The 11,613-nt window shown below is 43.8% G+C and overlaps 1 protein-coding gene across 4 annotated transcripts in view; it reads left to right on the top strand.

Annotated features, from left to right (window-relative positions):
• CASK overlaps window positions 1-11,613 on the top strand; it is a 39,275-nt gene that overhangs the window by 1,120 nt on the left and 26,542 nt on the right. For 3 of the 4 annotated variants that reach the window (NM_001170210.2, NM_001275882.1, NM_079717.5), the window contains exons 2-8: window positions 532-908; window positions 1,789-1,901; window positions 2,432-2,537; window positions 2,606-2,683; window positions 3,046-3,403; window positions 3,470-3,737; window positions 4,105-4,454. In NM_001170210.2, the coding sequence (NP_001163681.1) occupies window positions 850-908; window positions 1,789-1,901; window positions 2,432-2,537; window positions 2,606-2,683; window positions 3,046-3,403; window positions 3,470-3,737; window positions 4,105-4,454 (1,332 nt within the window). In that variant the 5' untranslated portion in view covers window positions 532-849. Of the gene's footprint in view, window positions 1-531; window positions 909-1,788; window positions 1,902-2,431; window positions 2,538-2,605; window positions 2,684-3,045; window positions 3,404-3,469; window positions 3,738-4,104; window positions 4,455-7,365; window positions 8,407-11,613 lie in introns of those variants that run through there. The other variant, NM_001382187.1, reaches the window with a different exon arrangement.

Genomic DNA, 11,613 nt, shown 5'->3' with positions numbered 1-11,613 from the left:
AAATTCACAACGCCCACTGTGCGGGGATACTTCCTTCCTACCATTGGCACTTTCGACAGCATTTTGTGCATTTGTGGTGTGTGCCGCCTGTAATTGATTGGGGTTTACACCTGATATGAGTGTGATTGACATATCAAACAAGTTTCGGCCAGGCCAGTCTCATTTCCGTTGCGACACCATTAACAGTGGTCCCTCGAAAAGTGTTCCCATCACACAAGTGTCAACACGCCAGCCCAACTTTATAGTGGCATTTTCAATTTGATTGATTCAGATAGCATTATAAACTTAACTTAGTTTGTAAGTAAGATTACAAAATATTTAGGAAATTATTAGCAAATTTTCTTGATTAAAATCTGTGTATAATTTTTCACAAATGTAAACAAATTTGTTTATATTTGCGTCATCTGCTTGACAGAATTCTCGCAAAGCTTCTTGACAGTTTCTTAATTAGACGCCAAATAAATCTGATTAGCGGCCTTCAACTAATGGAAAAACTCACCTTCACCATTTTCACTTGTTATATTTTTCCAGCGCAAAATGCATTCTTAACATCAGCAGCTACGAAAACAGCAACAGCATTAGCGGCAACAACGAATCAACGACACCAATAACAATACCATTAACAACAAATCATCAGAAGAAACCGAAGGAAAACGCTCAAAGTTTTGGAGTTGCTCACTGGCCGCTTAGTTTTTTGTTTATTTTTTATGTTCGTTTTTGGAGGGCAGTAGGCGACGACGGGCAAAGGAAGCGGGAGAAGGAAAAGCGACGGACACGAAAAACAGGACACAACTCATCAATATTCGAAAAAGCAATTGAGTCGAGGCATCAATTCATCAATTATTCAAAATGACCGAAGACGAAATTCTCTTTGACGACGTCTACGAGCTGTGCGAGGTCATTGGCAAGTAAGTTAGCGCCCCACCGGCTATATCTTTAGCCGATTCTGCTGCTGACAGCTGGCATCCATGGCCATTATCTCATTATGTATTATGTATCCGCCCCGTATGCCCATCCCACCCACCCAGAAGCCGTAAATCATGCAACTATTGGCCTGGGACGAAGCCAGCTCCCCTCTATAAAAAACTTTCCCAAACGCCCAACTTTTGCATTATTCAAAAATGTATGACCAAACATTTTCTGTGCTAGTTACTTTTGCTGTGATCATCATAGTTTAGCCAGAAGTTCATTCACAAAGCTGTCAATGTTATTAAGTTGAACTTTGTTTAATTTCGTTGGAAAAATATTTTTCACTGATGTTGAAAATGTTCCATTAACACACTTCTAAAGTTTATTGAAAATGAAGTGTGAGTCACTAAATAGCACGTTTTTTAATTTTTTGCAATTTATAATCTATAAACTATAAGCAAAATGACGACCTTGAATCGCAATAGTTTTCCAAATTCAGCTTGGTGACATAGTTCAATAAAAATTAATCACGCTCATAAAACAAGATGATAGGAAATCGTTGCTTGACTTTAAATGAGTTATTGAATAGGAATTTGTAAGAAAATTAAAATTTATTTGTAAAATAATCATCAGTAATGTTATGGCAAGCTTTTGTATTAAAACCCCACGTTTGTAACTACAAAGAGAATACATAGTTGATTAAATTTCCTCTTTCTCAAGTATCTTGTTTGCTTTTAGACGCTCGGAAAATATAAATATTTTGCTTTTGTCGAAGCAAGATAAAATTTTATTCGCTCCCATTTAGACACAATCAACTTTCAATTGAAGTTTAATCCGAATTTACTTTATTCCCCCCCCATCCGGGATTGTTTCTTACAGAGGACCTTTCTCCATCGTAAGGCGATGCATACACAGGGAGTCCAATCAGCAGTTTGCCGTCAAAATCGTTGATGTGGCCAAGTTCACAGCGAGTCCTGGACTGAGCACAGCGGGTGAGGATTATATACACAATACACCTATATATATATGTATACACTCCGCTTTTATTTTTGACGGCACAATGAGACGACCTTGTTCGATTTGGCCCCGGGCTACCGATTCCTGACTCCTCCAGAGCGCTGTGTGAATAAATTATAATTAAGCTGCTCAATTATTCAAAATTATGCCGCTGCCACACGTGTAGCACGCCCCCAGGGCTGCCCGTTTGCCAGCCCAAGACGCCAATTAAAAAGAAATTGCTCAAGTGCAAGGGCGCCAGGACCTGAGCCTGAATCAGGACATGGACACGAACCCGGACGTGGATGTGAATGTGGACGAGGAGCAGCCATCCGACCATTGACTAAATGATACATGGCAGGCACATAAGTCAGCGCTAAGTCCATTAGTGCCACTGCCAGCTGGTGTAGTGGGTGGTACTCCCCACGTGCCCCATTCCAATGTCAACTAATTGCCGCTGTTGGCCCCAACCTCGTTCAATCTGAACTCACGCCCCCATTCTCTGCATATTTTTTTCTTTTTGCAGATCTGAAGCGCGAGGCCACAATATGTCACATGTTAAAGCATCCGCACATTGTAGAGCTGCTGGAGACGTACAGTTCCGAGGGAATGCTCTACATGGTCTTCGAGTTGTAAGTTGTCAGGTTCGGTGGTGTCCTTGTGCCCATCGCTAATGTCCTTTCGCTTTGCACTCTTGCAGCATGGAGGGCTCCGACTTGTGCTTCGAGGTTGTGCGGCGTGCTGTTGCCGGTTTTGTCTACAGCGAGGCGGTTGCTTGGTGAGAATCGGGCAGAATTGCCACAATGCCACAATCTGCGTTTGTTTTGGCCCAAAAGGGAGTAAATTATTAATTATAATTAATTAAAAGACGTGCCCGGCAGTAATTTGATTTGAGCAAACCCAATTTAGTTGTCTATTCGAGAGATTAACATTCAAGATAATTTATATGAGTAATTAAACGTGTGCTATTTAAACACAAGTAACGAGTAATGGAATAAATCAAATTAAACGATGCTACTTCTATTTTATACTTATATATGGCTTCTGTATATAAGTATTCCCAATTAAGTAGACGCCCAAAACAAGCGCAAATTAAATTAAATGAGAAACACTAAATATTAACCCCTTCCTCTTTTCTAGTCACTATATGCGACAAATCCTGGAGGCACTGCGCTATTGTCACGAGAACGACATCCTGCACAGGGATGTTCGTCCCGCCTGCGCTCTCCTCGCCACCGTCGACAACTCGGCGCCGGTGAAACTTGGCGGCTTCGGATCGGCCATTCAGTTGCCCGGCACCCGGGAAACCATAGAAACACACGGACGGGTAGGATGTCCGCATTATATGGCGCCAGAGGTGGTGACCAGGCGGCTTTACGGCAAAGGCTGCGATGTGTGGGGTGCCGGAGTGATGCTGCACGTCCTGCTCTCGGGCAGATTGCCCTTCCTGGGATCCGGAGTGAGGTTGCAGCAGTCAGTAGCTCGCGGTCGGTTATCGGTAGGTGGATTCACGAATTTCAAGCTTTTAAAGATAATATTTAATTGATAAACAATTTCTTTTTAGTTTGAAGCACCGGAGTGGAAATCAATCTCGGCGAACGCCAAGGACTTAGTCATGAAAATGCTGGCCGCCAATCCACATCACAGACTCTCCATAACCGAGGTGCTGGATCATCCATGGATACGGGATCGGGACAAACTACAGCGCACTCACCTAGCGGACACGGTGGAGGAATTGAAACGCTACAATGCCCGGCGCAAGCTAAAGGGTGCTGTTCAGGCCATCGCAGGAGGCACCAACATGGATCCACTATACGCCACCGATGCGGACAGTTAGTATTTATTTGTAAAGTCCCATATTTGCTTCAAACCAATCGGAATTTACTCATTTTACTTCGGTCACTGAATCGTACAGTTTTTAGTATCTATAGAAATTCTATACTGCATTAAATTCCTTCTCGTTTGCTCTTGGCTCTCGTGAAATTCTATAAATTCGATGTTGCAAATTGTTTTCAATTCTGCCTTATATATTCGAAGTTTAACTGCAAAACAAATAATCACATCAATTTATTTAATGTGTGAAGCTGAATATTCAATTTGGTTATAAAACTGCAGACGTCATCATGCAATAAGCCTATAGATTATACACATTCAATTATGTCGGAATCTGTTCATATGTTTCATTGACTTTCTTTGCAGTGCCCATAACCGGCGCCACGGACGAATGGGCCGACGAGGAGGCGGGCATTGAGGCAGTGCAGCGCATCTTGGACTGTCTGGATGACATATATTCGCTGCAGGACGCACACGTTGACGCCGATGTGCTGCGGGATATGCTGCGCGACAACAGGCTGCACCAGTTTCTGCAGCTGTTCGACAGGATCGCGGCGACAGTGGTGACCAGCAATGGTAGAGCACCGGCTGCCGAGGCCGTAGGCCGATGTCGCGATGTCCTGGAGCAGCTCTCATCGACGTCCGGCGGCAACTCACTGGGCGGCAAGTATGCCAAGGAGGAGCTGATGCGGCTACTGGCCGCCCCCCACATGCAGGTGAGTGGGAAGCTGGGATGACAAGGAGCGCCCTGCGTATCTTGTTTACTCTTACTCTGTTGGGCATTTTGTGGCAAGCTGTATTTTGCAATAATCTGGCAATCACCGGGCTTTCTGGTTCTCTTTGTTCGCCTCTGTGGTCATATCAATCTGTGGTCCACTCGAGCCGCCCAATTCGCTTTGGCTTAAGCTTAAACAAATTTGAAATGTATTTAGTGCGGGCAAACACGGCGGCGATGAAGTAAGAGCCTGGATCTCAGCCATCATTCGCAGGACTCGCTCGCACACAGAGTCACTAATCCTTTGCTTAAACAGAGACTCATGCCAACGGCGTTCAGTGCTGTACATGCACATAAATACACTACGGCAAATAATTGTATATAAATAAAATATATTGAATGCATACAGCAGATCTTATATCAGGCACAGCAAGGGTGGTAAAAACTACGAGTTTAAAGCCTTCAATTCCAAGCTGCTGTAGAGAATGTTTTATTATGAACTTATGTCTGCAGAAGGAATTTTAAGATTGTTATTTTGAAATACATATTTTTTTAAGTGTACACACATATAGCAGCTAATGCAACCAAATACAAACAGTTTAATCAGAATAAACCGAAATGAATTTCGGACGTAGTCAGGCCACAACAACAGCTAAAGAGCAACATCAGCAGCAGAAGGAGAATCAGCATCAGAAACGCCAGCAGCATCAAAAAGGAGCAAGGGAAACAGGAGCTTGGGTAACAACATCCGCACCCTTCTGGCTCCCGGGCTCAGTTCCCATTTTCCCGCCCGAGGGCTTTCTGCGCTGAAAAGTATGCTACGAGTACATGGCTCAAGTGCCATCGTTGTTCCGACTACGTCGGCATATGGCCATCCGCCTTCACTCCTTCAATCCCTCACTGCTCCACTCTCCCACTTCACTGCGGCAGCTGCGAAAGGGGCACAAAAACATTTAACGATAGCGAAACAAAAAATAAATAAGCAAAAAAACGGACAGGGGTTTACTTTTTGTTTCGACGAAACCTTAAATATCCTTACGGCCCGACCATAAAAGATTATTACAAGTTCTGTGGGGACTTTGGAATTCAATTGCTGCATTATTGGATACTAGTAATATGGCTAATGGATGCTGTAATGCCTGACAAACTGGTTGCATAAGCAGAGCTTGGGGAATACTAAGCAACTAAAGATGTGTTTAAACGTAACAAAGCAATATGGAACAAGAGATCCTTGAATTGACTGGGTAACCTGAACTGTTTCAATAGAATTTGCGATCATTTCTTCTCATTGAAAAAGTCCCGTAAGGCAATAAGCTCATTTTACCCCATTTGAGCATGACCATTTTCGTGCAGTTCCCGCACAAACAAGCAGATACAATCTCTAAAAGCAGTGAAATAACAATGATTAGTCAGGCAAACATAACTATGTATTTTCCATTCAAATGCAGGTATTTCCTGGATAAAACCCTTTGTACCAACTTAGTCCGCAGATGAAGTGCAACCATCAAAGTGAGCTTTAATGTGGCCCAGTCAAAGAACTTGAAAAGGACAACTCTGAGTAGTGTTTATGTGCGCAAGGATTCATCCTGCCGAGTATCCAATTATTTGCCAGACTCGGCCTAAGCTCCTCATTGGTTTACCCCCGCCATTTTAGCCGTGTCTTCCTGTTCCACGGTATAAGGACTGCCTCCCATCCAGAAATCGTTGGATGGTCTAGCTGTTTCGTTGGGCGTCTGGGTTTCTGTGGGCGAGCGGCACTGCTTGTGTGTGATACGGACGCAATGCTATAACATAACTCGGTGCGATCCACTGTCGTTAATTGCTCCTTGAAGCAGACTACACTTTTTGTGCCGACTGCTGTGTGCTGCTGCTCCTACTGATTTTCCTCCTTTTATTTATTTTTGCGCCTCTCGTGCTTCGGACTCGGCTATATCCGTCCGTCCGTCCGTCTGTCTGTCCTTCCGCCTGTTTGTCTGTCTTTTTTGTGTGTGACGCAAGCCCAGTCTCATTTTCATAAATCCGAGCAATCTGGAAAAAAAAGAAAAGGAAAAAACGAGCCCAAAGAATGAAAGAATAGTGGGCAAAAAAAAAATATGAACAACTGCAGGAAAACGCAGGCCAACGATGAAAGCAATGAACGAATGTGTTAATGCTATATACACAGCTCAGCGGGCGGCGTCGAAGGGGGTGGCGGGTTGTAGGGGGCTGTAGGGGGTTGTAGGGGTGTGATGCCCCACGGGGATGGGGGATGCTGGAATGCTGTCCAGGGCTGCAGTGCCACCAACGATGCCAATGTCCAAGTGAAAGCTGCAAAAGCTGCGGCTCTCTCTATCATCTCTCCGTCTCTCTCACCATCTGCAAATTGCAGCAAACTGCACTTTTGGTCTCTCTTTCTTCGAATCTCGCCATCTCTTTCGTCTTGACCCAGTGGGTGGTGGCAGTAATGGCAAAGGTACATTCGTTACTTTGACATTTGTAACCATATATCGTTGGGATCAAAGTGCTTTCAAAGGCTTCACTTTGACCTTTTATAGTTGCATATTTGTAATATATATACAATATTTTAAATGAAAAAGTATAGGAAATCAAAAACAAAAGTGATTTAATATAAGCTAAATTGCTTTCTAGCTAAAAACAGAATTAATCATACGATATATGATGCTCATAGATGCTTTATGATTAGAATATATGGTACTTATATGGTATTAGGTTCTATGCTGCGGTACTAAAACTAGCAGGGCCAGTACCTAACCGCAGAGTCAGTTGAAAAATTCCACGGCCATATGCCATCACTGTTGGCCAAGTTGCAACAACGGAGCACTCGTGATTGACTTAAACAAAAAGCGCGCACCCGAGATTTTAGTTTAGTTTGCGGCGCAGTCGCCGCTGGGGAACGTCGGCGGATTTATTCGCCTCGGATTTATTTGCCACTTGCCCGCTGATGTGTGAAAATGGCGCCTAACGAGGCGCCACACCACACACCCCCTCTCCGGAGAATTGTGGCCGAACACCTTCGTCAAGTTGTGCCGCTCAGTTGAGAGTTGGAGTTCTGGCGTTTCGCGGCGATTGAGTTTGAGTTCTAGTTCGAGCCGTGAGTCTATTTCTCAAGAGGATGCACCCCCCGTCATCCCGCTTGACCCAATTAACAGGACGCTTACCCGGACCCGGCTGAAAGCCCCGGAGTGTGTATGTGTCTCTGTGTGTGTGTGTGTGTGTGCGTTCGTGAGTGTGCCAATTACGCGCGCGAGTTTCCGCCGTAACCTCCGTCACGAAAAAAGCCAAATAAACAAAAAAAAAAAAAACCAAGAAAATAATAGAAGGAAAGCAGGCAGGAGCAGCAGGCGACAGCCCACGTGTTTGGCGGCAAAATCCACATGGGAGCAATTGACAAAATGGCAACCGCCAGCCGGATACGGATAGGGATACGGATCCGGGATCCCAGGGACTGGGCTGCTCCCTGGCGCTGGGGACGCGCCGTTGCCCTGCTCATAAATTGGCAGCACAAGAAAATACTGCAGCCCCGCCTGTCAACCGCCCATAACTCAATTTAAATTCAAATGTGTTGTGCCAGCCAGCAGCAACCAGAGAAGCAGAGTACGCACCAAAAAAAAAAAAAAAAAAAAAAAAAAACCACCACCAAAATAGAGAAGAAGAAACTTCAATGTCTTGTCAAGGCACACAAATAATCAAATTATAAATTGATAAAAGCCACCAAGTTTTCGGTGGCGGTCGGTGCCTTTATTATCTGAATGGAGCCGGGCGAGGATGTGTGCTGCTGTTGCCGCTGCTGCGAAAATCTATCCGCGGCAACGGACAACACCACCTGCCTGGAGCACCAGTATCCGTTGCAGCCCAACCAGGAGCACCTCGAGATTATCCAGTGGATCGGTCTGGAGACCGCCGAACTGCTGCCCGCATATATAACGCGCTACTACAACAATCTGCACCATCAGGTAAATCGGCTTGTTAAGCGAAAAGCAATGGCGATATCATCGCAGGGGATTATTAATATATATATATAAGTACATATATTTTTATATATGTATATGTATAGTAATAGTTATGGTTATGCATGCGGCAGGAGTGGGTGGTGGGCAATGCACAGTGGAGTTGGCCTTTCATTTGAGTTGCGGCCAAAGTTTGATTAAATTTTGTTTACTGTTTTTGTGCGGTCTGCAAGTGAAAATGCCCGCTGAAATGGGTGGGGAAAAACTAGGAGAACACCACCCGCATGATGCGTTGGAAAACTGACGATTATGGGGGAGCTGGGCTGCTAGACCACTTAATTACTTTTCAATTTAAATCAAATTAATGTAATGTGGCGATTTGGGCGAATATGTGCAGTTGTGTGCGTTTGGTTACTATTACGCCATCGTTTGACCAATCAACTATTAACTTGAAAAGTCTGCTAGTTAATTTGAACTTAAAAGAAAGCAGACGAAGATAAATTACATATATAAATTGGCAATAGCAAGATGTTTATTAAACTATAAATAATCGCGGCACCTTTGAATATATCGATTTAAATTTATTGGCAATGCTTGCATAACTAAACACCAAACTAATTAAATCCAAGTGCATTAATTAACGTTCAATGATTTATGCCGGATGTTATAATTACATATTTCAAATTACGTTTGGCGTGTGTATGTGTAAACAAATAAATTTTATAACGACAATGACTAATTCCAACAAAACGTTATTTCCGAATACAAAACGGATTCAATAAAAAATTGATTAGAGCTTATTATGAATTCAGATGGAAAATTTTGTTTTCACTTTTATTTTTTTTACGTTTCAATAAACTTATGCGCTTCACTTAAGCGATGAAAGCAACAATGTGAGTGCTGATCCCATTGGGTGCAAAGTTTCTGCTCTAGCAACAGTATTAAACGTGCCACATTGAGATCTAGCAACTCTCATCCTTAAGTAAGACTTCAAGGAACATAAAACGCTTCGTTTCGCCAGCCTTTGTTTATTGTCCTTTCCCCAGTGGACACTCATTGAATATTGGCCAATTGCAGTGGCAAAATCAATTTGCCAAATGGCCAACGAATTTGCATTTTTGTGTGCCACACACACACACACACACATCCTATCCCATTTTGGCTCGATTTCTGGGATGCCATCAGCATTATTACAACGGTCGTTTTACCTTTGACTTGATTCTGATTTGCACGGAATACGGATACGGATATACACAGAAGGCACTATTACGGATGTCTGTCTGTATGTGTGCGGTGTTTGTGCACGTGTTCATCTCTTCCCCCAGTGTGCGATGGTGTGTGTGTGTGTGTGTGGGTTAGTTGACAACTAAACGTGTCAACGAGGCTAAGCAAGCAAACTGTCAGGAGCAATAGTTACAGGACCAGATGTAGGTAGGATGTCCTGCCCTCCACTTTACCTGCCCCACTGACACATTAGGGTTACTCTTTTGGCTGCACAACACACATAAATGTCGCAAGCCACGCCCCCAAGCCCCCCAAACCGTTGGTAGCCCTCAAAATTGCAGCTCTGTAACTGCCATCATCCTTGTTATTGTTATTGCCATTGTTGCTGCTGTGTTGCAGCCAAATTTGTTGCCACTTCGATGAGATGACAAATTCGTGCCAAATTGCTTTCACTCTTTTCATGCACTGAAACAAAAAGTGAGCGAAAGTTAGATCGATTTTTAAAATACATATACTTATTACTTGGTAATTTTCAACTTTCATTCAAAGTGCATTAGATTCCTAAGTAGTATTTCAAATGCTGAATCAGAAGTGTGTTTTGTGTGTGATAAATGCTGCTAGTAGGACTGTCGAGTGCACCTGGTACCCTTTTTGGACGCTTTTAGCCCTCGGCATTTCCATTTTCCATTGGCGTGTTGCTGGCAGCGCAACACAAAACGTTGGCGACAGCAGCAAGTTAATAGTTTATGGCCAGGATGCGATTACACGGGCTCCATTTTTCGAATGGGCCTTGACCTACACTGCCTGTGCTGGAACCTTGGGCCCAAATGAATTTGGACCGAAAATCACTCGACATAACATAACGCTGGGCGATGGATGGGTGGTGGTGGCTTTTCCGAGGTGCAATCTGTCGGATAGTCAGAGATAGTGGGTGGTGCTTTATTTTGCATTAATTAAAATCCCGTTATGCAGCGCGTTAAGCTCGCATGATGATGGCTGCTGTTCGTTCTTGTCCTTGCGAATCAATCGATTGTCTGAATTGCTTTCTTTGCACTGTGAGGCTGAAAAGATACCGCTGCAGCACTCAAATGCCCTGCAAAAAGAATCGTATTGTGATTTTCATCATTAGTTTAGCAGTGCAGACAAAAGCTGACATTATTAATTTTTAAGTACATCTTGTTGCCCTTTCGGTTCCAATGATCCCAGCAGCGTTTAGTTAAGTGGACAAATATTTCAAGGCTATCAAATGTCTTATTAAAATTGAAATGACTTTCGGAAAACATAAGGTAGGCAGAGCTGGCAGTACAGTCAATGTATTTAGCTGCCATGGAAACAATTGTCCTGGCAGGGTATTCCCATTTTCAATCTGCAAGCACAGGTCTCCGTCTCCGTTCTTGTCCCTTCCCCCACATACTGTCCCCCATCTTCGACCCCACACAGTCGGTTGGCCTGCTATTCACAACAAGCGCTCCATAAATATTTGCTGTGCCTCAGCACAGATTCATAACTCATAAAGGGGCTGTCTCTCCGACTGTCTGTCCATTTGTCCCCCCCCCCTGCTACCCCACTCGTCCTGCCATTCTGCGTCCTTTCTCTGTGTTTGCCTGGCCCCAATGGATAGCTGGGGCCTTACCACATGTAATTAGGTTGCGGTTTTCCACCTTCTGCCGCTTCTGCCACTGCTGCGTCTTCCTCTTTTGGCAATGAATCCTTTTGCCACACGCCCGCATCCTCTTTGGCAAGTGTCTGAGTGTCTTGGTGATTGTGTGCCAGGATTCTAGGGTGAGCCGCTATCGGAGGTAATTAGGAACACTGTACACATTGCTCTTCCTATGCGCCACCGAAATATAGTCGAATATTACTCACCATTTTCGTACGCATCACGTTTTAATACACGGTAAAATCTGAATTCACCATGTCATGTCTAAAAACTTTAATTAAAGAAAGCTCGCCAAGTTTTCACACCAACAAAATTCAATTAAAACTTTA

The sequence above is a fragment of the Drosophila melanogaster genome, chromosome 3R (assembly GCF_000001215.4).
Source record: "Drosophila melanogaster chromosome 3R".
In the NCBI taxonomy this organism is placed as follows: Eukaryota; Metazoa; Arthropoda; class Insecta; order Diptera; family Drosophilidae; genus Drosophila; species Drosophila melanogaster.
This window is presented reverse-complemented; position numbering and strand designations above follow the sequence as displayed.